This window comes from Chrysemys picta, chromosome 4 (assembly GCF_011386835.1).
Source record: "Chrysemys picta bellii isolate R12L10 chromosome 4, ASM1138683v2, whole genome shotgun sequence".
In the NCBI taxonomy this organism is placed as follows: domain Eukaryota; kingdom Metazoa; phylum Chordata; order Testudines; family Emydidae; genus Chrysemys; species Chrysemys picta.
Window position 1 is genome coordinate 69,530,721 of NC_088794.1, and position 26,418 is coordinate 69,557,138.

The following is a 26,418-nucleotide window of genomic DNA, read 5'->3' on the forward strand; positions in this document are numbered from 1 at the left end:
AGCTGGAAGCCAGCGAGTTTTGGCTCCCACAAGAGACAAGAGATCTTATATTGTGAAAAGTCAACAGCAGAGAAATAATCAATGTCTACTTGAAATGAAATACCTAAGACATCCCAAAGGCATGTTGGGTCAGAAGGAAAAGAGGTGAAAACTCAAGGAACATGCAACAGAATGAGAATCCTTCTGTGTCAGTGCCAGAAGAATCATTAGAGGCACCAAAACCACCAATGGTTTGATTTTCAGATATGTGGAATACCTACATCTCCAACTGACAGGAGCTGCAGGTGCTCAGCACTACTGAAAATCAGGTCCCTTTTAGACCCAAACATCATGAAGGATGACAAGTTCAAGTAGCACCTGGCTAAAGTGAAAGTATAAGATGCCTAAAATGAAAGTAATGTTACCAACTAGGCCTAATCAAAACATTTTTCAATCAAAATTTGAAATATTAAAATTTTCATCAACTTTACAAATTTTGAAATCTTTTAAACCAGCTCTACTCATAGCTGTGCTTTGAGATAACCAACAAAAGACACACAAGGTTGTGATCAGATGTAACTGACTCAACAAATAATTGAGGGCAAAAATCTATTTAAAAGTTATATATCCATAAAAGGGGATTAAGGGAGGAAGTAAGGAAAAGGAATGTAGTGTTTCTGTATGAGAGCTGTATGCTAATGAGATTATGTAATAATAGTATGGCATGATTATGCTAATCCCATGTTAAGCATGTGAGCATGCCCAGTATGAAACAGAAGTTTCGAGAAGTTCAAGGAGAACTAAGCTCAGTGCTTGTGAAGTAGAAAATATATGTTGAGCTTCCTCCCCTGACAAACCTGGCTCCTGAGTGCTTCATAAAGCATTACAACAAACTATCAAGCTAAAAAACTCAAAACACCTACTCCACAGAGCTAATTGAACCATACTCTTAAATCTAGTACTTCAGTGACCTCTAAACTGGACAGGGCTCAGAAGGGCTGCCACCTTATCCAGTAGGCCTCATTGTTATTAAACTCAGAATTGGGGCGACAGGGCCAAAGCCAACTGTTCAAGAGTCTCTGCAAAGCCACATAAAACCACAGATCAAATTTAATGGGCTAGGGCAGGGGTCGGCAACGTTCGACACGCGGCTCACCAGGGTAAGCACCCTAGCGGGCCGGGCCAGTTTATTTAGCTGCTGACGCGGCAGGTTCGGCCGATCGCGGCCCCCACTCGCCGCAGTTCGCCATCCCGATGGGGGCGGCGGGAAATGGCGCGGGACGAGGGATGTGCTGGCCGCGGCTTCCCGCCGCCCCCATTGGACCAGGACGGCGAACCATGGCGAGTGGGGGCCACGATCGGCCGAACCTGTCGCGTCAGCAGGTAAATAAACTGGCCGGGCCCGCTAGGGTGCTTACCCTGGTAAGCCGCGTGCCGAACGTTGCCGACCCCTGCCCTAGCCCATTAAATGTGATCTGTGGTTTTATGTGGCTTCATATTTGGCAGCCTGGTTCAACCAACCCTGAAAGAAGTGAGAATCAGAAGGTACTGAAGTTCCTATCAGGAGTAACAAGGCAATGGACATTACACTTTAAAAGAGATTAAGGACTTGTCTTCACTACAGAGTAAATCGATCTAAGTTACGCTACTCCAGCTACGTGAATAACATAGCTGGAGTCGACATAGCTTAGGTCAACTTAGTGCAGTGTCTTCACAGCACTGGGTCGACAGGAGACACTCTCCGGTCGACCTCCCTTACACTTCTCGGAGAGCTGGAGTACCAAGGTCGACTGGAGAGTGCTCTGCTATTGATTTAGCAGATCTTCACTAGACCGGCTAATTCAATCCCTGTTGCATCGATTGTATCAGGGTCAATCTCCCTGGTAGTGGAGACCAACCCTAAGTAACTGCTGGAACATAGGCTAGCTTATAGCCAGTTTGGGAGTAAAGTGAAATAGCCCTGTTTGGGACTTGACACACGGACTCTGCATTCCCAATACACCATCTTTTCCAGTTATCCAGTGTAGAAGGCAGTGGTTGTACAGAGGCCATGGCCCAGATCTTCAAAGACATTTAGGAGCCGTTTACTTCAATGGGAGTTAGGCATAGGGTGACTAGACAGCAAGTGTGAAAAATCGGGACGGGGGGGGGGGGGGGAATAGGAGCCTATATAAGAAAAAGACCCAAAAATCGGGACTGTCCCTATAAAATCGGGACATCTGGTCATCCTAATTATGGAACCTAAATATTTTTGAGGATCTGGTACCACAACCTTCTTCAGCAAAGAACTTAAGTGCATGCTTAACTTAAAGCACATGGCAGTCCCATTTCAAAAGCACTCAGCTCCCACTGGAACAACCATGCTGGGTGCTGATCCCTTTTGAAAATCTGCCCCATAATTTCACAATGGGAATTATTGGGTGCTGACTATTTCTGAAAACCAGGCTTTTATTTAGATACCTAAACACAAGCTCTTTTGAAAACAAGGTCCTAAGCATGATTCTGAGCACTGGAAAAATCTTGCCCTTATTGTAGTGTACAGAATGATAATTATAAAGAAGGGAAGCGGGGAGTGGAATCTATTAAGAGAAAACAATATATGGGAGTAAATTTAAAAGCCACTAAATAAAAAATAAACAAATAAACAAACACAAAGAGCTGAGAATACACATCCATGTCAGAGCTAAAAATATTTTCCAAATAAAAGGTACAAATATTATAGTCCCTACTCAAGCAAAAGTCTGATTGTGACACCTTCCCCAATATGAGGCAATCTGAGAACTCAGAGAGAGTGATTGTTTAAACTACCTGAATTATTGATTTTAGGAATGTGGCACTTCCTTTTATTTCTTCTATGTATGCACGTGTAATGGAATGCAGCCACATGTATACAGACTCTGCAGTTGTCAGAAATAGTCCTTTGAGCAATTCTGAGAAGTGCACTCCACTGAGATAGCGTCACAGATAATCAGCAGAATGTGTGCTTAAACTACCAGGATCTCCTTGAAGATAATTTTAAAATTTAAAAAAAAAATGTAGGATTGAAAGAGATCATCTAGTTCATCCCCCACGCTGGGGTAGGGCTAAGTATAACTAGACCATCTCTGTATCTAAGCCTGTTCTTAAAAAATCTCCAATGATGGAGCCTGCCTATGTAATCTGTTCCAGTGCTGAACTGCCCTTATAGTTAGAAAGTTTTTCCTAATATCTAAGCTAAATCTCCTTGCTGTAAATTAAGCCCATTACTGCTTGATCTACACTCGATGGACATGGAGAGCAATTGATTACGGTCCTCATCACAACAGCCCTTATCATAATTTGAAGACTGATGTTGCCCCTCAGCCTTCCTTTCTCTAAACTTAACATGCCCCATTCTTTCAATCTTTCTTCATAGGTCATGTTTTCTAAATCTCTTAGTCCTCTGCACTATCTCCTGTTTGTCCACATCTTTCTTGAAGTGTGGTGCCAAAAACTGGACACAGTACTCCAGCTGAGGCTCACCAGTGTACAACAATTACATCCAGTGCCTTATACAAGACACTCCTGTTAATGCATCCCAGAATGACATTTGCCTTTTTTTGAAACTGCAATGCATTATTGACTCATTCAATGTATAACCCCAGATCCTTTTCTGCAGTACTGCTGCCTAGCTAAGTTATTCATGTTATTCTTCATGCTGAATCAAATCAAAGGGACATTGTTTTAACTCTTCAGAGTTAATGGGGGATAGGGAGTCAAAGGGTACGTCTATACTTACCTCCGGGTCTGGCGGTAAGCAATCGATCTTCTGGGATCGATTTAGCACATCTTGTCTAGACACGATAAATCGATCCCAGATCGATCCCGGAAGTGCTTGCCATCAACACCGGTACTCCTGCTCCGCGAGAGGAGTACACGGAGTCGACGGGGGAGCCTGCCTGCCGCGTGTGGACCCACAGTAAGTTCGAACTAAGATAGTTCGACTTCAGCTACGTGAATAACGTAGCTGAAGTTGCATATCTTAGTTGGAAGTGGAGGGTTAGTGTGGACCAGCCCAAAGAATGACTGACTAAAAAACTAAAAAACAAAAACAAAAACCTACCATACACAGCAACACTACACATCTCAGTCTTCTCTGAGTTCCTCATCTATTTAAAATCACAAATTCAAGTTGCATTGCCCAGCTCTCCTGAATCTACTGTCAAAACCTATATTTACATTTACAATCTCAGCCAGTACATTGTCATGGTTTTCAGTTTGTAATTCTGAGCTTAAATCATTGAAGCTGGAATCAAAACTACTGTCACCTTTATTTCCATTAATCGCTATTTGCCTCTGCAAATGAAATTCCAGAGATAAACCTGCCCCATTCAGTAAATAGATTCAGACAGTACTCTTGGCAAAAGAAGATATTTTATGTATTTGTAAAACTCTATACAGTAGAATCTCAGAGTTATGAACACCTTAGTTATGAACTGACCAGTTAACCACACACCTCATTTGGAACTGGAAGTACACAATCAGGCAGCAGCAGAGATCAAAATAATAATAAAAAAGGCAAATACAGTATAATACTATGTTAAACATAAACTACTACAAAATAAAGGAAGAGCAGCATTTTTCTTCTGCATAGTAATGTTTCAAAGCTGTATTAAATCAATGTTCAATTGTAAACTTTTGAAAGAACCATAAGGTTTTGTTCAGAGTTACAAACCATTCCGGAGGTGTTTGTAACTCTGAGGATCTACTGTATTGCTGTGAGTCCAAATGTGTCTGACTCCCTGTCTGCCTGACTGTCGTGCAGCTTAAGTGTTGTGCAATGTAAATTAATAAACAACAGCTAGGTGAAACAAAAGTGTGTTCTGATTCAGCAAAAACAACAATGCATAGTCAATTAAGAAACTTGTTTTTAAAAACATGGGCCAAGTCTCCTGTCTTGTGTAGATATAGGTAATTCCCTTGCAACCAAACTGCATAAGTGAGAGGATCCATTTGTGAAAAGCAGTGGTAGAATGAAACTGCTGGACACTGTATGCTGCATAATTAAAACAAAGCTGCACTTGTTTAGGTTAGTTCAGCACTGTGAAGGGTCGCAGTTTGACATGCATTTGAAAATAAGATTTTTAATTATATTTGGCATTTCAGACTCTCCTGCTGATGCCACTTTCTTGCTGAAAAGTGACCTCATTCATGATCTTGTCAGTGTGAGACCTATGTGTTACCGACTGTAAGCAAGTTTCCATTTTGCTTCATTAGTGATTAGTAGTACTTTCTTGTTTAATATTTAAGCAGGGTGTTCAATGTTTAAACCATGAAGAGCTTCTTGTGCCTTTAAATGTTATTAAAATAGAAATAGAGAGCTGTCTAGTGGTTAAGTGAGGGTTAGGCATCAAGATTCTCACCTCTATGGCTGACTTGGGCAATTCTATATTTACAGTGCCCATTAACTTCAATGGGAGTTCCGTGCACAGAAGGCTTGTAGAATCAGTCCCTTCTTTTGTGACCTTGTTGAGACATTTCAATTTTCTGTGCCTTACTTTCCCCATCTCTAAAATTGGTGTAATGTGTTAAGAGCTGTTGTAAAAAGCTACACAACAGACACTTAGAAAGCAGAATAAGAAGAAATGTTATTGTTCCTATAAAACACAGGAATTATGTTGCATATTCTTGAAGACCATGTACTGACTTCTTCTCTATTAACAGTTAGCACATGTACAGACATTTCTCCTAAGAATGATATTTACTTTCTTTGCAGGTAATATTGTGAGGTGAATTTTTATAAAAGCCTTTAAGATGCTCATTTGAAAAAGCACCATACATATACAGTGGTTTATGTGAAATTATCACTGAGAAGGTTCAAATCATAGAATCATAGAAGTGTAGGACTGGAAGGGACCTCGAGAGGTCATCTAGCCCAATCCCCTGCACTCAAAGCAGTACTATGTAATAACTAGATCATTCCTGGCAGGTTTTATTTCTAACCTGTTCTTAAAAACTTCCCATGACACAGATACCACAATCTCCCTAGGCAACTTGTTCCAGTGCTTAACTACCTTGACAGTTAAGAAGTTTTTCCTAATGTCCTATCTAAACCTCCCTTGCTGCAATTTAAGCCCCTTGTTTCTTGTCCTATCCTCAGAGGTTAATGAGAACAATGTTTCACCTTCCTCCTTTATGTACTTAAAAACTGTTATGTCCCCCTTCAGTCTTCTCTTCTCCAGACTAAACAAACCCAGTTTTTTCAATCTTTCCTCAGTCATATTTTCTAGACCTTTAATCATTTTTGTTGTTCTTCTCTGGACTTTCTCCAATTTGTCCACATCTTTCCTGAAATGTGGCTCCCAGAACTGGACATAATACTCCAGCTGAGATCTTATCACTGCAGAGTAGAGGGGAAGAATTACTTTCTGTGTCTTGCTTACAACACTGCTGCTAATACACCCGAGAATGATGTTTGCATTTTCTGCAATAGTGTTAAACTGTTGACTCATATTTAGCATGTGATCCACTATAATCCCCATATCCTTTTCCACAGTACTCCTTCCTAGGCAGTCATTTCCCATTTTGTATGTGTGCAATTGATTGTTCCTTCCTAAATGGAGTATTTGGCATTTGTCCTTATTGAATTTCATCCCATTTACTTCAGACCGTTTCTCTAGTTTGTTCAGATCATTTTGAATTTTAATCCTATCCTCCAAAGCACGTGCAAATCCTCCCATCTTAGTATCATCTGAGAACTTTATAAGTGTACTCTGTATGCCACTTTCTAAATCACTGATGAAGATATTGAACAGAACCGGACCCAGGACCAATCCCTGCAGGACTCCACTAGATATGCCCTTCCAGCTTGACTGTGAACCACTGATAAATACTCTCTAGGAATGGTTTTCCAATTAGTTATGCACCCTCCTTACAATAACTCCATCTGGGTTGTATTTCTCTAGTTTGTTTATGAGAGCAACTTATAACCAACTGAAGAACAGAGGCTAGAATGGAAGTTATAACTTATCCTCACAGTGCTTACTATCACAACTACTAGAATACGGTTGCCCCTTTTGGGCCTGAAGGGTTAGCTAACAGTTGAAACCTTGCCAAGATTTTTCAGTTAGGAGGAGAAACAGATTATATGATTCAAGTACTTCTTTGACTGAGCTTGTTTATTTACAACAAAGAATATAAACAGAGTAGAAACAGGAGGCATTTTTCTGACTCACAAATTCCAAGTCTCTTTCTCCAGCGACTCCTGTGCCCCATAGAAATCTGTCTTTGCTCCCGCTTAGGGCCATGCTCACCACTTCTCTCACTATCTGCCTATCACACCCACGGACACACACAGCTCCAGCCAGGCAATACCCCAGATCTCACATTTGCAATCAGTTCCCAGGAAAACCCCTCGGCTCACATGGCTTAGCTCTGATTGGCTTTATCACACAATGCTTTGCCCTAGGAGGCAAATTCTTATATTTTAGCTATCAATTCACAAAGGGACATTTAATTGCTCCTTCCATTTAGCCTGAATGAAAAGTCACCCATCGACTTTAACGAGGTCTGAAATTGATGTCAAGATCAAAGAAACAATTGACGGCAGCCATTAACCTCTTTCATTGTAACAACAAGAATACTGAACCAGACAAAGACATAATTCAAATAAATGTCCATTTTTATGTTTCAATATTCAAATGTTTCAAGGACGAACAGTTACCAGGTGAAGAACAATGTTTACCTAGCTAGTTGCTTGATAAATAACATTGCTCTACAGCCAAAATGCTTCTGAAATAAATGTAGTCAAACTTTACTAATTCTGGGTCACTGAGAACGAAAATGATGCTTAAAATTGTTGATTGGCTCTAGTTTTCAAGATATGCTATTGGGTCAGTATATACGACCCTTGACTTGGGAATAGCAGAGGATAAGTGAGTTATAAAGGGAAGGGACCTCAATTTAAACCAGAAATGACTAAAATACATCTTTGACTGGATCTATGAATAAATCTATGACTGGGTTTGGACAGTACTTGCTTTTTAGACAAAACAATGAATGATGCAATCTGAAGCTGGTATTGCGTCATACATGATATGAATCGCATCATGTTATTCCTAGAAGTCATGGATGATGCAATCATAACGAAGCTTACATCACTCTGCTGAACAAATTGCCCTATATCAGCTCTAGAAATCATACAGTGTCGTGCTCTCTTATTTGTCAGTGTTTGATTTTGCAAAGGGACACATTTCTGTTTAGCCAAAGTGAGCAGAGATGCCTCGTACTTGTGTGAATAGTGCAGATAACTTCTGCTATGTTTGTGGTGAAGTGACTTTTGCATCACAAAAGCACAGTATAACCACTATGGTTAAGAAAGTCTATCACCTTTATTTTGGCTGCAAAATTGGAGATCAGGACAAGAGGTAAGCCCCACACATGTGCTGCAACACTTGTGCAACAAATCTTCGCCAGTGGTTGAACAGGAAAAGGAAATCTATGCCTTTTGCAGTGCCAATGATTTGGAGAGAGCTAACAGATCATACCAGCAATTGTTACTTCTGCATGGTGCCTCCAGTTGGGAAAGGTGTGTCAAAGAAGAAAAAGTGGACTGTGCATTATCCAAACATTCCATCAGCTATACGCCCAGTACCCCACGGAGAAGGACTGCCGGTTCCTGATGCACCAGAATCATTCTCACTTGAGTCAGACGAGGAAGAGGAAGGGGATGAAACTTCTGGTCCTGAACCATCAATGTCACAGGACCCACATTTTCTCCCATCCTCCTCCTCTGAACCACACCTCATAACACAAGGTGAACTGAATGACTTTGTCAGGGATTTGGAACTACCCAAGAGTAAGGCAGAGCTGTTGGACTCCAGACTACAGCAATGGAATCTCCTGGCAGGTGATGTTAGGGTTTCCATGTTTCGTGACCATCAAAAGGATCTTGTCCCATTCTTCTTCATGGAAAGTGATCTTGTAGCCTGCAACAACATCGATGGTGTGATGGCTGCCCTCAACACGATCCAGATGAGTGGAGACTGTTCATTGATTCATCGAAGACGAGTCTTAAAGCTGTTTTACTGCATAATGGCAATGTTTTGCCATCAATTCCAGTTGGTCATGCAGTCCATATGAAGGAAACCTATGACAACATGAAACAACTTTTGAGGTGCGTAAACTATGACCAACATCAGTGACAGCTTTGTGGCGATTTGAAGGTTGCTGCTCTCTTGCTTGGTCTGCAGACTGGATACACAAAGTACTGCTGTTTTCTCTGCGAATGGGATAGTCGTGCAAGAGATTCCCACTACATCAAGAAAGATTGGCCACTCCAACAGTCATTGGAACCTGGGAGGAAAAGTGTTCAGCATCCACCACTTGTTGAATCAAGGAAGATTTTGTTACCACCCTTACACATCAAGCTGGGTCTGATGAAGAACTTTGTCAAGGCCATTGACAAAACACAAGCAGCTTTCAAGTACCTCCATGGAAAATTTCCAAGCTTAAGTGAAGCTAAGATAAAGGAAGGTGTCTTTGTTGGTCCTCAGATTTGTGAACTTCTTCGAGATGATGCATTTGACCATGCACTGCGTGGCAAGGAAAAGACGGCATGGAAAGCCTTCCAGTTAGTGGCAATAAATTTTCTCGGAAACAACAAGGCAGACAACTACAGGTTGTTGGTGGAAAACCTCCTCAAGGCATACAAAAGCCTTGGTTGCAACATGTCACTAAAGATACATTTTTTGCACTCTCATCTAGATTTTTTTCCACTGAACTGCGGAGCAGTGAGTGACGAGCACGGTGAGCGATTTCACCAGGACATTGAAACAATGGAGAAATGCTATCAGGGCAAATGGAGCCCATCAATGCTTGCAGACTATTGCTGGACAGTGACAAGAGATGCTCCATTTAATGAATACAAGAGACAAGCCAAGAAGCACCGAGTAGACACTGAATAGGACTAAACTATATACATAATAGTTTTTTGCCTTTTGTTTCATAATACATTTTATTTATATAATCCTTTTGCTGATTTTTAAAGTGTTACATAAACAGGACAGGTGAAATATTATCATGTAAAGCAACCATAAACACATGAAAAGACCTAGGTTTACAATTTATGATTAAAACTCTACTATCTACACAATATACATAGACATAAAATGTAAAAACTTAAGTATCTTAGAAACAGTAGCCAATCAGTTGTTTTAATTGTCAGATTTGAATTCAGCACATCAAAATACATAATAAATAGCACATTTTATCTCTGAAGCAGACGACTTCTCAAAAATTGTAGACCAGTGTAATGTAAATGCGTACCTCTTATAAGAAAGTCTTTCTGACCTTGTTGATGGCTGCATGCATTACTCAGAAGGAGCCAGTTAATTGTAACTACTTATTTGGAAGGGAAAATAGTCTGGAGAACCACCTTTCCAGTTGAACTAGAGGCCAAAAGTTAACATACTAACAAGTGTAATTTGTCAATAATTGTATTTTAAATATGTGTGTGTGCTCATGCGTGCATACATACATACATATCTATATAAATATTCTTACCCAGTAGGTTTGTGAGCCACAGCGCTAGATCCTCTTTCATCGGTAATAAGTTGGCCTCATGTCTGCTGGCCAGCCACTGGCTGTATTGATGCATATCAGAAAGGCCAGGTCCTCGTGCCTTTGGGCTCAGAGCACTGCACATTGTTTATCCACTTGTAGTACCTGTTTTTTAAAAAAAGTACCTCATTATACTATATAAGGCCGGAAGCTTTTTTTTTTTTTAGTTTATTGACAGTGCTTGAAACGAACTATGATCTTGGGATGCAAGATGTCAGACAAACCTATGTAGGTCTAACACATGGAAACAACATACACTATGAAAGTCTTGTTTTGCTAATGGAGCATTTTGCTGGTGATTTAATCATATAGATAATGTCTGTTTTATTTGTACTCACCCAGGTACACATGTTCCCAACAATCCACTACTCTGCAAAGAATAATTAAAACCAAATCAAAATAAACATTTTGAGATAGAAACCTAACAATTCATTAGGACCTGATCCAATGTCCATTGAAACCCATGGAAAGCTTCAGTAGGCTTTGGATTAGGCCCTAGAACAGCATATGAGTAAGGGAGTTCTGCAACTACAACAAACCATTAGCATTACTAAATAGATACCCATTCCACCAAATGAAATCAGTCGGTTCCACAGCTTCATTGTCATAAAAAATACAAATAACCCTTTGTACAACAAATATTATTTAATTTACTGTATTATTCTACAAAAAAAATATACAAAGCCTGGCAGTCCTGGAGGATGGAGTTTATCCACAAAACAGATACAGTAGCAGTGCAAGCTTCCGATTTCACCGTCCCTACACAAATGCTAATGGGCCTCAGTTCTAAACTATGGAAACCACCTCTAGAGGTGAGAGAGTACTTCATTTTCCCATGCAATATTTTATTCCCAATTTAATTTTTAAAATCATTTCCACAGCCAGAGGTGTAAAGTGCCCACTGAATTGTAGTTCTATTAGTGAAGGTCAAATTCTGCCATCTGCTGCATGGGTGTGCTCGGGAAAGAGGGTGTCAGACTCTTCCTGTCCCTGTGAAGCATAGTAGGGTTTCAGCCTAAGGGTATGTCTACACTACGGGATTAATCCGAATTTATATAATTCGGATTTGAAAAACAGGTTGTATAAAGTCGAAATGTATGTGGCCACACTAAGCACATTAATTCGGTGGTGTGCGTCCAAGTACCGGGGCTAGCATCGATTTCTGCAGCGTTGCACTGTGGGTAGCTATCCCATAGCTATCCCATAGTTCCCGCAGTCTCCCGCGCCCATTAGGATTGTGGGTTAAGATCCCAGTGCCTGATGGGACAAAAAACATCGTCGCAGGTGGTTCTGGGTACAGCCTCACCTCCTCCCTCCCTCCCTCCCTGCATGAAAGCAACGGACGGCAGACAACCATTTTCGCGCCTTTTTTCCTGGGTGGGTGAACACTGCAGACTCCATACCACGGCAAGCATGGAGCCCGCTGAGCTCAAGACAGCAGTCATGAACATTGTAAACACCTCGCGCATTCTCGTGGAGTTTATGCTCAGCCAGGACCAGAAAAACGAGGCGAGGAGGCAGCGGCGGTGGCAGCGCAGCGACAAGCATGATGAGGACATTGACATGGACATGGACACGGATACAGAATTCTGTGAAACCACGGGCCCCGGTGCTTTGGAGATCATGTTGTTAATGGGGCAGATTCTATCCATGGAACGCCGATTCTGGGCAAGGGAAACAAGCACAGACTGGTGGGACCGCATAGTGTTGCAGGTCTGGGACGATTCCCAGTGGCTGCGGAATTTTCGCATGCGTAAGGGCACTTTCATGGAACTTTGTGACTTGCTGTCCCCTGCCCTGAAACGCCAGAATACCAAGATGAGAGCAGCCCTCACAGTTGAGAAGCGCGTGGCGATAGCCCTGTGGAAGCTTGCAACGCCAGACAGCTACCGGTCAGTCGGGAATCAATTTGGAGTGGGCAAATCTACTGTGGGGGCTGCTGTGATGCAAGTAGCCAAAGCAATCACTCAGGTGCTGCTACGAAAGTTTGTGACTCTGGGAAATGTGCAGGCTATAGTGGATGTTTTTGCTGCAATGGGATTCCCTAACTGTGGTGGGGCGATAGACGGAACCCATATCCCTATCTTGGCACCGGAGCACCAAGCCACCGAGTACATAAACCGCAAGGGGTACTTTTCAATGGTGCTGCAAGCACTTGTGGATCACAAGGGACGTTTCACCAACATCAACGCGGGCTGGGCGGGAAGGGTTCATGACGCTCGCGTCTTCAGGAACACTACTCTGTTTAAAGGGCTGCAGCAAGGGACTTACTTTCCGGACCAGAAAATAACCGTTGGGGATGTTGAAATGCCAATAGTTATTCTTGGGGACCCAGCCTACCCCTTAATGCCATGGCTCATGAAGCCGTACACAGGCAGCCTGGACAGGAGTCAGGAGCTGTTTAACTACAGGCTAAGCAAGTGCAGAATGGTGGTAGAATGTGCATTTGGCCATTTAAAAGGTCGCTGGCGATCATTATTGACTCGCTCTGACCTCAGCCAAAGAAATCTCCCCATTGTTATTTCTGCTTGCTGTGTGCTCCACAATCTCTGTGAAAGTAAGGGGGAGAACTTTATGGCGGGGTGGGAGGCTGAGGCAAATCGCCTGGCTGCTGATTACGCGCAGCCAGACACCAGGGCGATTAGAAGAGCACACCAGGAAGCGCTGTGCATCAGAGAAGCTTTAAAAACCAGTTTCATGACTGGCCAGGCTACAGTGTGAAATATCTGTTTGTTTCTCCTTCATGAAAACCCGCCCCCTTTATTGACTGATTTTCTGTAAGGAACCCACCCTCCCCCTTCCCCCAGCTTTCTTTCAAACCAAATAAAGTCACTATCATTTAAAAATCATTTATTCTTTATTAATAGATTAGAAAAAGAGGGAGGGAACCCGGGTGGTATTTGGGAGGAGGATTGCTGGGAAGGAAAAAGCCACAAAGAAAAGGTTAAAAAAATGACAGCCTTTTGCATGGGCTGTCTACTGGGGTGGAATGGGAAGGTGTACGGAGCCTCCCCCCCCCCCCCGCGTTCTTACACGTCTGGGTGAGGAGGATACAGAACATGGGGAGGGGGGAGGGTGGAACAGGGGCTGAAGCGGCAGTCTGTTTTCCAGCAGCCGTTCCTGAAGCTCCACCAGACGCCGGAGCATGTCTGTTTGCTCATGCAGCAGCCCCAGCGTTGCATCCTGCCTCCTCTGGTCTTCCTGCCACCACCTCTCATCTCGAGCATCTCTCCTCTCCTCACGTTGGTCCCTCCTCTCCTCACGTTGGTCCCTCATGTCCTCACGTTCACTGGCTTCTTTCCTATACTTTGAAACTGTTTCCTTCCACTCATTCAGATGAGCTCTGTCACTGCGGCTGGATTCCATAATTTCAGAAAACATCTCGTCTCGCGTTCTCTTCTTACGACGCCTTATCTGTGATAACCTTCGGGATGGAGGAGGGAGGCTTGAGGAATTTGCAGCTGCTGTAGGGAGGGGAAAAAAGAGAGAATTGTTTAAAAAGCTATATTTTGCAGAACAATGCTTATACTCTTTCATGGTGACCAACACTATTCACATTACATAGCACATGTGATTTCTGTGCAAGGTCGCATTTTGCCTCTTAATGCTGAGTGCCTGTGGCTTTGCTGCTAGAGATCACAGGTCTGGGCAACAGAATTCGGCTTGCATGCAGCCATGGTAAGCCATTGTCTTACAGCTTCTGCGCCCTCCTTTCCCACATACCAAGCATAGCCTGTAGAGTGCTGCGGTTTTTCTGTTAACATTCAGCAGCAGCAGAAAACAAACTAACCACCTCCCCCTCTCGCCATGAATTCTCTGGGATGATCGCTGTACCCCTCCCCCCCACCGCGTGGCTGGTAACAGGGAAGATCCCTGCAGGCACCAAACTAACCCTCCCCCCCGCCGCCGCCCCCCTCCCGCCATGAATTCTCTGGGATGATCACGGTACCCCTCCCCACACCGCGTGGCTGGTAACAGGGAAGATCCCTGCTAGCCAAACGTGAAAAACTCAGGGCCAATTTCCCATCTGCGCTTGGCTAACTGCAGGGAAGGATTTATTTTCAGCCACAGGCAAACAGCCCAGTAGGAACGGCCACCTCTGTCCCCTTAATTAAGTTCCCGTATTTTAACCAGGTTACCAGGAGTGATATCACTCTCCTGAGGATTACACAACAAGATAAAGAACGGATGTTGCTTGAATGCCAGCAAACACCGGGACCATACGCTGCCAGGCTTTGTCAGGCAATGATACCAGATTACTTGCTGCAAGCATGGCGTGGTCAAGTGTCCTACCATGGAGGAGGGAATAAGGATGCACTGCCCAGAAACCTTGTGGCAAGGCTTTTGGAGTACCTCCAGGAGAGCTTCATGGAGATGTCCCTGGAGGATTTCCGCTCCATCCCCAGACACGTTAACAGACTTTTCCAGTAGCTGAACTGACCGCGAATGCATCCCAAGTCCTCAGGGCAAAGTAATCATTAAAAACCGTTTGCTTTTAAAACAAGTTTTATATTTTAAAAGGTAAACTCACCTGAGGTCCCTTCTATGGGGTCAGAGTCTTGGGTACTGGCTTGGGAGGCTTGGGAGGGTACTTCAGTCAGGGTGAGAAAAAGATCCTGGCTGTTGGGGAGAATGGAGTGCTGTGTGCTCTCTGCAAGCTCATCCTCATCCTCCTCCTCCTCCTCTCCCCCATCAGCAGAATCCTCAGGCGTCGCTGATGAGACTATCCCCGACCCAGAATCCACGATCACAGGTGGGGTAGTGGTGGCAGCCCCCCCTAGAATTGCATGCAGCTCGGCGTAGAAGCGGCATGTCCGCGGCTCTGACCCGGAGCGACCGTTTGCCTCCTTTGTTTTTTGATAGGCTTGTCTGAGCTCCTTGACTTTCACGCGGCACTGCTCAGAGTCCCTATTGTGGCCTCTCTCCATCATGCCCTTGGAGATTTTTTCAAAAGTTTTTGCATTTCGTCTTTTAGAACGAAGTTCTGCAAGCACTGAATCCTCTCCCCATACAGCGATCAGATCCAGTACCTCCCTCACGGTCCATGCTGGTGCTCTTTTTCGATTATCAGCCTGCATGGTTACCTGTGCTGATGAGCTATCTGTGGTCACCTGTGCTCTCCACGCTGGGCAAACAGGAAATGAAATTCAAATGTTCGCGGGGCTTTTCCTGTCTACCTGGCCAGTGCATCCGAGTTTAGATTGCTGTCCAGAGCGGTCACAATGATGCACTGTGGGATAGCTCCCGGAGGCCAATACCATCGAATTGCGGCCACACTATCCCTAATTCGAAATGTTAAAATCGATTTTGGCGCTACTCCGCTCGTCGGGGTGGAGTACAGAAATCGATTTAAAGGGCCCTTTACATCGAAATAAATAGCGTCGTTGTGTGGACGGTTGCAGGGTAAATTCGAATTAAAGCTGATAAATCCGAATTAAAGTCGTAGCGTAGACCAGGCCTAATGCTTAAAAGAGTGCCAAGTTAGGGGACTGGCTACTGTCCCAGCTGGCACACCATGGCTTCTAACGAGCACAGTCAGGACCTGGTCAGCCAGCTCATATGCTGTATTGTGCAGGTGGCATTAGGCAGGGTTCTCACTGTTCTTTTCTAGAGGATCAGGAAGATGCTTATTTACCCTGGCTATTCTGTGCCATTGTGACCTGCACTCGTAAGGTGATTGCAGGGCAGGATGCACTGCTGATGACTGTTTCCTTCTGCCCCTTGCACAGTGCCTAGAAGTCATGAGTCAGCCCATAGGCAACAGTGACTTTAAAAATAGGGAAGAACAACTTACTATCCTATGACAGTGGTCAGAGTATTAGGGATGGAAAACATAATATAGTGGAACCCTGATTTCATGAACATTGATCTTATGAACGACCTGTTATATGAACCATTTTTCTACCACTGATGGCACGTCTTTCTGATGCGAAATGTGACTTCAATCCATCAGCCAATGTTCGAGCAGCTGCACAGATTTGAAAAAACAGATTTGGTGGCAAAGAGGAGATATGGTTCTCTCAAAGAAAAATCAGGCATGCATTTGTTACCATTCATTATGTACACAATTATTTAACACTGAATAAATTAACCTATGCATATGTAATTTTGAGATATTCAATTTTATTAACTTTTAGATTTTATTAACTCAATATCAACTTGTAGGGATATTAAAGAAGGTACTAACAGTGATTCCCCCAAGTGACAGTGACCCCCCAATAATTTGTCCCCCACACTTTAAAATCCAACAGTTTCACCAAGTACAAAAATCTCTTGTGTCTTCTGTTAAAACTTGTAGGCTACTGTCTGTAGAAACCATTGATTGTATCTATCCTGTGAAAGATACTTTATTACTATGTAAAACTTACAAACAAGTTAATTGACTTTGTTCTTGAAGTAATGGATACAATGTAAACAAACACTATAAGCCGTTAAGTGACTTTCACTTCATTGTAACAGCAACGGCTCCTAGAACCCACCCTCTGTGATTTAAGGGCCCGGAGTCTCAAATGAATTAGCACACATCCTGAAAGTGGTGGAGACAGTAAATTAAAATATGGTTAAGTTATGGAATGTATGTTGATGAATGCTTGATGCACATGAATGGTTAGGGAGGTGCCAGCCTAGAAATGGAGTATCCATCGGCCGAAGAATGTGTAAAGTGGACCACCAGAACCCCCGGAGGGTAAACTGGGATCCACCCCATCACCTGGAAGGATGAGAAACACAAACTTTGGACAGTTTGGAGCCACCAGGAATGTGCCCAGAAATGTGCCCAGGAATGTGCCATCTGCTGATTGAGTCAGCAACAGCAGAATGAAACAGCTCCCATAGACTAACATAGGAATTAATTCCTGTAAGAATGGACTCTCAAGACTGAGGATTTTGAGTCTCTGGCTCTGCTGCCAGCCTCCAGGAACATCAGGTGCACCTGACACAGACTTGGCTCCATCCTCATGACCAAGATACCTGGCCAGTAACTTGGCATGAGCAACTTCTAGGCTGGTAACTATAACACCTATACAGAACTTGAATGAATGATTGTGTGAATGAATCTGTGTGTGTGTGTGTGTGTGTGTGTGTGTAAGGAATAAGTAGTGATAGGAATAAATAGTCAAACAACATTATTTACTTTTATCTTTTGCTTTATCATTATATTTACAATAAATCTGGCATCTTTGCCTTATCCCTCTTAATAAGATCCTGCTGGTTTTTATTCTATTGGTATAACAAAATTACCATATATACTCGATCATAAGCCAGTTCATTTATAAGCCGACCCCCACAAGATGGATAAGTAAAAATGGAAAAATTTTATAACCCGTTCATAATTTGCTGACCCTATAATTCAGGAGTCAGCAAACTTTGGCTCCCGGGCCATCAGGATAAGCCACTGGTGGGCCAAGACGGTTTGTTTACCTCAGACGTCCACAGGCACGGAGGTAAACCTAAGTAAACAAAGTCTCACGACACGCCAGCCACTTACCCTGACAGGTCGGGACAGCAACTGGAGGGGAAATTTTGGGGGGGCAGAAGCTGGGAGTCAGGGGAGTAACCCCTGTGACCACCTCCCACATGACCCCGCCCCTAGCCCAGGACCCTCACACTCTCCCCATCCCATCCCACCAGGGAGGATGTCTGTGACCTGGTGGGAGCTGCTCCGGTCAGCGCAGCCGCAGCCGCTGGGCCAGACCGGGTGACGCGGCTGCAGCATGTTTCAGTGGGCTGGGCTGTGCTCCCCTCAAGATAAAAGTAAGTTTTTGAATTATCATTAGAACTTAGATGTATGTTGGTAAGAGACAAAAATTACAAATAATGGGCCTGATCCTGAATTGGTTGTGCAATCAAAACTCCTTTGCAAGTCAAGGGACTTTGGAGTGAGAAAGGTATGCAATTAAAGTGCAGCTCTGCTCTGAAAATTGACTGTGTAAAAATGGCATCGTGGTTTTATCGTTTCTTGGTTAACGACGTCCAGGTCAAATCTGCTCGTTTTTCTCAGGCAAACAACAAAAGATTTTTCAAGCTCTGCAAAGTCAGCGTGGACTCTGACTCTCCAAGTGGGTTCTTTCTGGCCCAGACATCAAAAACAATAAATATTCCACAATCAGAACTTATTTTAAAGCTTTTCTATGTCACTCATCACCACTGTAGCTGAGTGTCTCAAAACACTACAGTGAGATAGGGAGGTATTATTGTCACCATTTCACAGCTAGGGGAACTGAGACTCGAAGTAGTTAAGCGACTTGTCCAAATTGTCACAGGGATTCTATGACAGTCAGTATTAAAATCTTCTCTACCTCCTTCTTCAGAAGTTATAAAGGAGTCAAAAAGTTCTTCTCCTGCAGTTAATAATTAGGTTGATGTGTGAGTCAGAATGTAATCCAGGTCACTCTCCCATAGCTGTTTTTATGGGGGAATAGTAGTAAAAACTTATCTTACTCATTCAAATAAATACATATGACTCAGGATGCACAAGGGAAGCAAAGTAAAAGGTACCATTTTTGCACAGTCACTTTTTAGGTTTATAGATAAGACTTTAAGATAATCATCTTTTCATTTCATTTCATTTCATTTCTTCTCTGATACATTCATTGGAAAATCTAGAAACCGCATCATTGCTCTGGAAGAAATGAAAAGGCACTGTGCTTTAGGATTCTCCTTGGGAGCAAGCTGCCTTTCTGCATCCAAGGACACATGTATGGTGAAATGTTCCCCACCAAGGAGTTCCACCAATAAATGTTGAAACTGTAGTGTGGCTGTGATACTGCTGCCACTGTGGTTATTTCTACACTGTAATTAAAAGCGTACAGCTGGTCTATGCCAGCGACTTGGGCTCACAGGGCTCAGGTTAAGGGCCTGTTTAATTGCGGTATAGACATTAGGGCTTGGGTTGGTACCCAGGCTCTAAGACCCTGAGAGGTGGGAGGGTCCCAAAGCTTGGTCTGCTGCCCAAGCCCAAATGTCCACATCATAATTAAACAGTCCCTTAACCCGAGCCTCGTGATCCTGAGTCAGCAAGCATGGGCCAGCCGTGGGTGTCTGTAGTGTAGACATACCATGTTTGACTTTTGGTGGTGCTGGGGCTGCTCCAACTTGGCTCTGTAGGCTGCATTATATGTGACTGCCACTAGGGGGTTTCTGGAGGTGCACACAGCAGGGAATATGGAACTAGTGCAAAAAAACAGACAAAGGACAGCATTGTCTGCACATGTTCCCTGCAGCCCCTAGAGCAGGGGTCCCCAATGCGGTGACCGCGGGTGCCATGGCGCTCGCCAGGGCATCTAAGTATGCCCACGTACTGGCCGGCGGACGAGCATCCGCCGATTTTCAGCAGCATTTCAGCGGTGATGCCTCTGGATGATGCTGCTTGTCAGCGGCATTTCAGCAGCGACGCCTATTGACGTTGCCACTTGTTGGCGGCATTTTGGCGGATGCTCGTCCACCACCACGGTCTTCCGTGGCTTTTTGTCTGGCATCCGCCAGACGAAAAAGGTTGGGGACCACTGCCCTAGAGCATATGGGCTTCTGCCAGCAGAAGGAGGCACAGAGCATGGACTTCAAGCATACATGTTGCTATTTCAGTTAAGACTCACAGTACAGGGCTGTTTGCACACACTCCCTGCTGACCTAGTTCTCCCATTTTCCAGACCCAGCAACAAATAAAAGATGGGGAGGGTTCTGAGCAGAAGGAACTTTTGAGCCTGGTGGTGATGGGAATTAAGGTTGCCAACTGTGACTGAAGCTATTCCAGGAGTTGTTTTTCCCCAACATGAGGTAATGTCATTTTCTTAAAATATCCTATTAAAATCTCCTGATTACTTTCAACAGTCACCTGGAGATTGATGCTGATTCTGGGAGACTCCAGGCCAATCCTGGAGGGCTGGCAACCCTAATGAGAGTTAGAGTTAGAATGGGGAATAGTTCTGATCATGGAGGTGTGGGTGTGTAGGGCGGTAACTGGTGGGAGAAGATTCACACTGAAGGGAATGTTTCTGAATGGTAGCGAGTTTAGGTAGAAAGAAGAGGGATTCTCAATATGTAGAGGGTGAGGGTGGCTCTTCTGAGCTGGTAAGGATTGGAAGGAGCTGGGCAGGGGAAGGGTTCTAAGCCAGGAGTGGGACACATTGAGATGTTATGGTTGAGTGCAGGTGGAATCAAGTCAACTGGTGAATGGGGTGTAGGTGAATTGGTGGGGTGTGTGCGTGAAAGGGGGCATTGTGGGGGAACAGCTAGATTGGCAGGGATGAGGCTAGGATGAGGAAAGAACAGTGAAACAACCACAGATGGATAAATACTGTTTCCACTGCTTTTGTAAAGTTTCACTATTTCTCTTCCTAAAGGGGAAGGAGGGTTCCCCTTTTTCCCCCCATTTCTCCACCAACCTGTCTTATCCCCCACAGCTAACCACTTCCCTTTGACATCCATGACCACTTTGAGAATAATATCAGCCTAAAAGAAAAGGCTGAAGATTGGTAGGTTTGACCATGTGCTTTCAAGTTGTCAGTACCAGTGGTAGTTGTGGAATTCTTTATTGTTTTTTTGGGTTGTTGTTTTTTTTTTTTTTCTGCTGACACTGACCTTCCTCATATTAAATCTGGGAAGTTCATCCAAACTGAATTTAACCCTCCGCAGTGACTGTGTGATTAAAATATCTGGCTTCCACTTAAACACTTGTCTCAGTTCATTTGATTAGCATTACCGGCCTAAATGTTGCCTAGTATCATTTCTCTACACGTTGGTTTCAAAGAAGCCTAAGGGAGACAGACACCCAAATCCTACAGAAAATCAAAAGGAGTTGAGCACCTAGCTCCTGTTGAAAATCCCAGCCATAACCCAGGCCGGATCCTGCAGTCCTTGCTCAGGGGAAATGAACTTTCTGTATTTTGATCCCCATTCCCATAGTATCTGAAAATCTCACAATCTTTAATGTATTTATGTAGTGAGACAGGGAGGTATTGTTATCCCAAGTTTACAGCAAAGAAACTCCAACACAGAGAAATGTAGGGTACATCTACACTGTGAGAAAAGATCCATGGCATGGCCACAGCTGACCCGGGTCAGCTCACTCGGGCTCATGGCACTATAAAATTGCAGTGTAGACATTTGGGCTCGGGCTGGAGACCTGGCTTTGGTATTCTCCCCCCATGACAGGTCTCAGAGCCAAGACTCCAGTCCCAGCCCAAACATCTACACTGCAATTTTTAGCCCCACAAGCCCGAGCACTGTGAATCCAAGTTAGCTGACCCAGGCTCAGACTTGGTGCTGCAGGTTTTTTATTACAGATTAGACATGCCCTAAGTAACTTCCCTAATGTCACACATACAGTCTGTGGCAGAGCAGGGAACTGAATCCTAACCCCTAAGTCAGTCTAGCACTGGCTCATCCCTCCCCTCATTGAAATCATTAAGGACTGTACAGTCTAGCCTTAAGTTACTAGCATTTTGCCCCCAAACATTATTGTATTTTAACAGTAAAGCCATTGATATAACATCAGCTATAACAAAGCAATAACATCAATTTGTTTAAATGCAAGTAGAATTTCTCTGGTTATGGAATCTGTCAGCTTTTCTATAAGAAACTGAACCTATCACCAGACACGCATAAGACTTTTAAAAACTTACCACTAAAATGCCTTGCTCCCCAAGAAACAAATTTCGTCCACTACTCTTCTGAAAGTGATATAAGCTAGGACAGAACGTTACTTACATTCTGTTTTTCTGCAAGTCACATTTATGCAGTGCAATCCTTTTTTCCCCCACCTCTGTGACAGCAATAAAGCATCTCAAATTCTTAGGCTCATTGTCTAGGTAAAGAATTCAGTTCAGGATAGTTTACAGTACACCTAATGACACGTAACAGTTTCAACAAGCTAGAAAGTTACATTGTTTGCTCCCACCAAACAGTGAAGTTTTTATTTTGCTTTACAGTGGCACTTTTAGTTTTTTGTGTATTGTGTGTGTTGCCAACAACTGAGTGTGTTGCCAACAATGTAATTTAAACTATCTGCTGATGTTCATCAATGATCATCGGGTGTAAGCCATAGAGTCAATTAAGCAATTTTCTGTTATTCTTCTGGCTTTTTGTTGGGAATAATTATTACTGCAAAAAGCCCCAAGAATACTACACATTGTGTATTTAAAAGTATAGATGGGTAGAAGAGAGAACAGAGAGGAGAGATGGTCCAGTGGCCAAGGCCTACCCTAGGACTCTGCAGATGTTTGTTCAATTCCCTGCTCCACTACAGACTTCTTCTATAACCTTGAGCAAGTCACTTGGGCCTAGATCCTCAGAGGTATTAAGGCACCTCACTCATTCATTTCAATGAATTCATTTCCTTTGAGGCTCTAGGCCTTAACTCCTCACCTATAAAATTGAGATAATAGCACTTCCCTTTGCCACAGGGGGCACTGTGAGGTGCTCAGACTCTGGGGCAATGAGGGACATATAAGTATCAAAAATAGGGAAATAGTAATGGGATATAGCACCTTTCACCTCTTACCATTTCAATTACCATTACAAATCAGCACAGGTAAGCAATGACTGAAAGTTGTTACCAGCTGAAGGCTATTCAGTGGCCTTCATGAAATGAATTTTGTTGTCTTGGTCCATTTGGTGCTGGATGGGAATTCACATCAAACCCTGTGTCTGCAGTCTCAGCAGACAGAGTAAGGGGCTGAACAGGTGCATAGCCCAAATTCTTTTCTCACCCCTAGAGTTTGTCCTTCCAGGTCAGAGGTGAGAGAGTAGTGCAGCAGGATGGTAAACCTTGTTCTGTGGTTACCAGTGCACTACTTGCTTTGTGGATTAATAGAAGTTTTCAGCATCCAGGGCTGCAAAAAGCAGAACCATTCAGAAGATTTGTGTTAGGATATTAAAACCACACTCACACCAAGATTTTAAAAGGGTGTTTGGCAAATGAAGTATTTTCACAACCCAAATAGAGACTGTGTTCAGTACTCTAACCCAATTCATTCCTGGTGCTAGGGCCTACCACAAGTTTCTCTGCACCACTTAAGCCTATCATGAAGCTGCATGGGTATGCTGAACAGCAGAATGGAGTAACTGTGCACCTGCTACATGCTGTGGAACTGGTGTCTGTGCTGGCCTAGATTCAGAGATTCCATGGCCACAAGGGACCATTGTGATCATCTATTCTGGCCTCTGGTATAACACAGGCCATAGAACTTCCCCAAAATTATTGCTAGAGTGTATCTTTTAGAAAAATATCCAATCTTGATTTAAAAATGGTCAGTGATGGAGAATCCACCACAACCCTTGATACATTGTTCCACTGGTTCATTACCTTCACTGTTAAAAAATATACAGCTTATTTCCCATTTGAATTTGTCTAGCTTCAACTTCTAGCTCATGTTACATTTTTCTCTGCTAGACTGAAGAGCCCATTATTACATATTTGTTCCCTATATAGACACTTATAGACTGTAATCAAGTCACCCCTTAACTTTCTCTTTGGTAATCAAAATAGATTAAGCTCTGAGTCTGTCTCTACAAGGCATGTTTTCTAATCCTTTAGTCATTCTTGTGCCTCTTCTCTGAAACCTCTCCAAATTATCAATATCCTTCTTAGATTGTGGGCACCAGAACTGGACTCAATATTCCAGCAGTGGTCATAACAGTGCTAAATACAGAGGTAAAATAACCTCACTACTCCTACTTGAGATTCCTTTGTTATACAGCTAAGGATTACATTAGCTCCTTTAGCCACAGCATCACACTGGGAGCTCATGTTCAGATGTTTATCCACCATTCCCCCCCCCCCCCACACACACACACCTCTTACAGAGTCACTGCTTCCTAGAATAGAGTCCCCATCCTGTAAATATGACCCTCATTCTGTGTTCCTAGATTTACACAGTTACATTTAGTGATATTAAAATGCATATTGTTTGCTTGCATCCATCTTATCAAGTAATCCAGATTGCTCTGTTCTCTTCATTATTTACCACACCTCCAGTATTTGGGTTATCTGCAAACTGTATCAGTGATGATTTTGTGTTTTCTTACAGTCATTGATAAAAATGTTAAATAGCATAGGGCCAAGAACTAATCCCTGTGAGGTTCCACTAGAAACACTTCCACTCAATGCTTTCTCATTTACAATTACATTTTGAGTCCTATCACAATTAGCAAGCTTTTAATCCATTTAATGTGTGCCATTGTAATTTTAATATTGTTCTAGTTTTTTAATCAAAATGTTGTGCAGTACCAAGTCAAACACCTTACAGAAGTATAATACATCCACCCAATTACCTTTATCAATCAAACTTCTAATCTCATCAAAAAGTTTTACAGGATCACTTTTGCATAAACCCATGTTGATTGACATTAATGATATTACCCTCCTTTTATTATAATTCTATATCAGTCACTCCATTATCTTGCTCAGGATCAATCTCTGTCTGACAGGCCTATAATTACCAGGTCATCTTTTAAAAACATTAGCTTTCTTCCAATCTTCTGGAACTTTCTCAGTGTTCCAAGCCTTATTGAAAAGCAATATTAATGGTCCAGTGAGCTCCTCAGCCAGCTTTTTTAATGCTCATGGATTCAAGCTATCTGGACCTGCTGATTTAACATATCCAACTTTAGTAGCTGCTGTTTAACATCCTCTTGAGACATTAGTGGAATTGAAAGTGTTATTATATAATATGACTACATCATCTGCTTTTCCAAAATACAGAACAGAAATATTTATTGAACACTTCTGCCTTTTCTGCATTATTATTGATAATTCCTACCATTTCTATCTAGAAATGGAACAATACCATTGTTAGGATGTACTTAAACTCCCCCTTACTATCCTTGACTCAGCCTATGTGGAAAGTCAATTTGCAAGTGAGCTGGTGTTACCTAGGACTATCGAAGGAACTGTAGATCTGAATTTATGCTGATCCAGTGGCCCCCATGTTCTGCACAACTGGTGTTGAAGGGTTGTGTGGCAATCCTGCATCTGGGTCCTGGATTAGAGGATGAATTTCATGCATAGGACACAAATACTCAGGGTTTATGCTAGTGAACCAAATTTCCTCCTTTGTGAGATGAGAGTTTGGAAAGCCTACTAGTTGCAGAAGCAGCAAACTATACTACAAAGTAAAAGGTTCACATGATACACAACTCAGCAGTAGCTTCACAGTCACTGGTAACAGTGGGAAAACATCTTGGAAGTGAGTAGCCAGTGCTTTCACCACAGGGACTGCAGTCTAATGCTACACAGAAGCAGTATACACTGCCTTTGTCTGCAGTTGCAGCTGATGTCCCTCTCTCAATCTCCTGCTGACTTGGAGAGAAGGTAATGGTATTGGATAGCAGTCATTTTGGAAAGGGAGAAGAACTGAGGATCAAAAGCCAAAGCAGAGCTCATGAGTATCTGGCATGGATCTCTGCTGGATCTCCCTGTTAGTTCTAATCACATCAAGAAGGGGATGGAAAAGAACAAAATTCTGGCCCTTTAGCAGAATTTCAGAGTGTTGTTTGGCGCATTGGTTCACTCATTTTGAAATAAGCATATGCAAATAACTACATATTTGGGGTGTTAGCAAAAGTGGATATTAAAAATTAGAGATTTTAATAGATCAAATTTTCATCATTAGGGCACATAAATTGCAAACACAAAGTCTGTTTGTGTATTTGTGTAAGCAAACATGAACCTGCACACAAATGGGGTCTCTTGCATGCAATCATTGCTTTCAGGAGAACAAATACAGGTTTTGCATACACAATGATTTTGAGCATAAAATATGCAGGTGAAATCTAAACATCCACATTTGAAGTTGATCTTACTAATATTATTAAAAACAAAACTACAAGTTGTCCTTTGCCCAGTACTTATGGTCCTGCAGA

General features: G+C 42.9%; 1 protein-coding gene across 11 annotated transcripts in view; it reads right to left on the bottom strand.

The window, feature by feature from the left end:
• The window catches only part of GAS2 (growth arrest specific 2), a 166,387-nt gene that overhangs the window by 113,806 nt on the left and 26,163 nt on the right, over nt 1-26,418 (bottom strand). For 9 of the 11 annotated variants that reach the window (XM_024103542.3, XM_008166267.4, XM_024103541.3 and 6 more), the window contains one exon: nt 10,501-10,662. The exons of 1 other annotated variant lie outside the window; for it this stretch is intronic. In XM_024103542.3, coding sequence (XP_023959310.1) covers nt 10,501-10,642 — 142 coding nt within the window. In that variant the 5' untranslated portion in view covers nt 10,643-10,662. Of the gene's footprint in view, nt 1-10,500; nt 10,663-10,895; nt 10,923-26,418 lie in introns of those variants that run through there. One more of the 11 variants, XM_065592552.1, reaches the window with a different exon arrangement.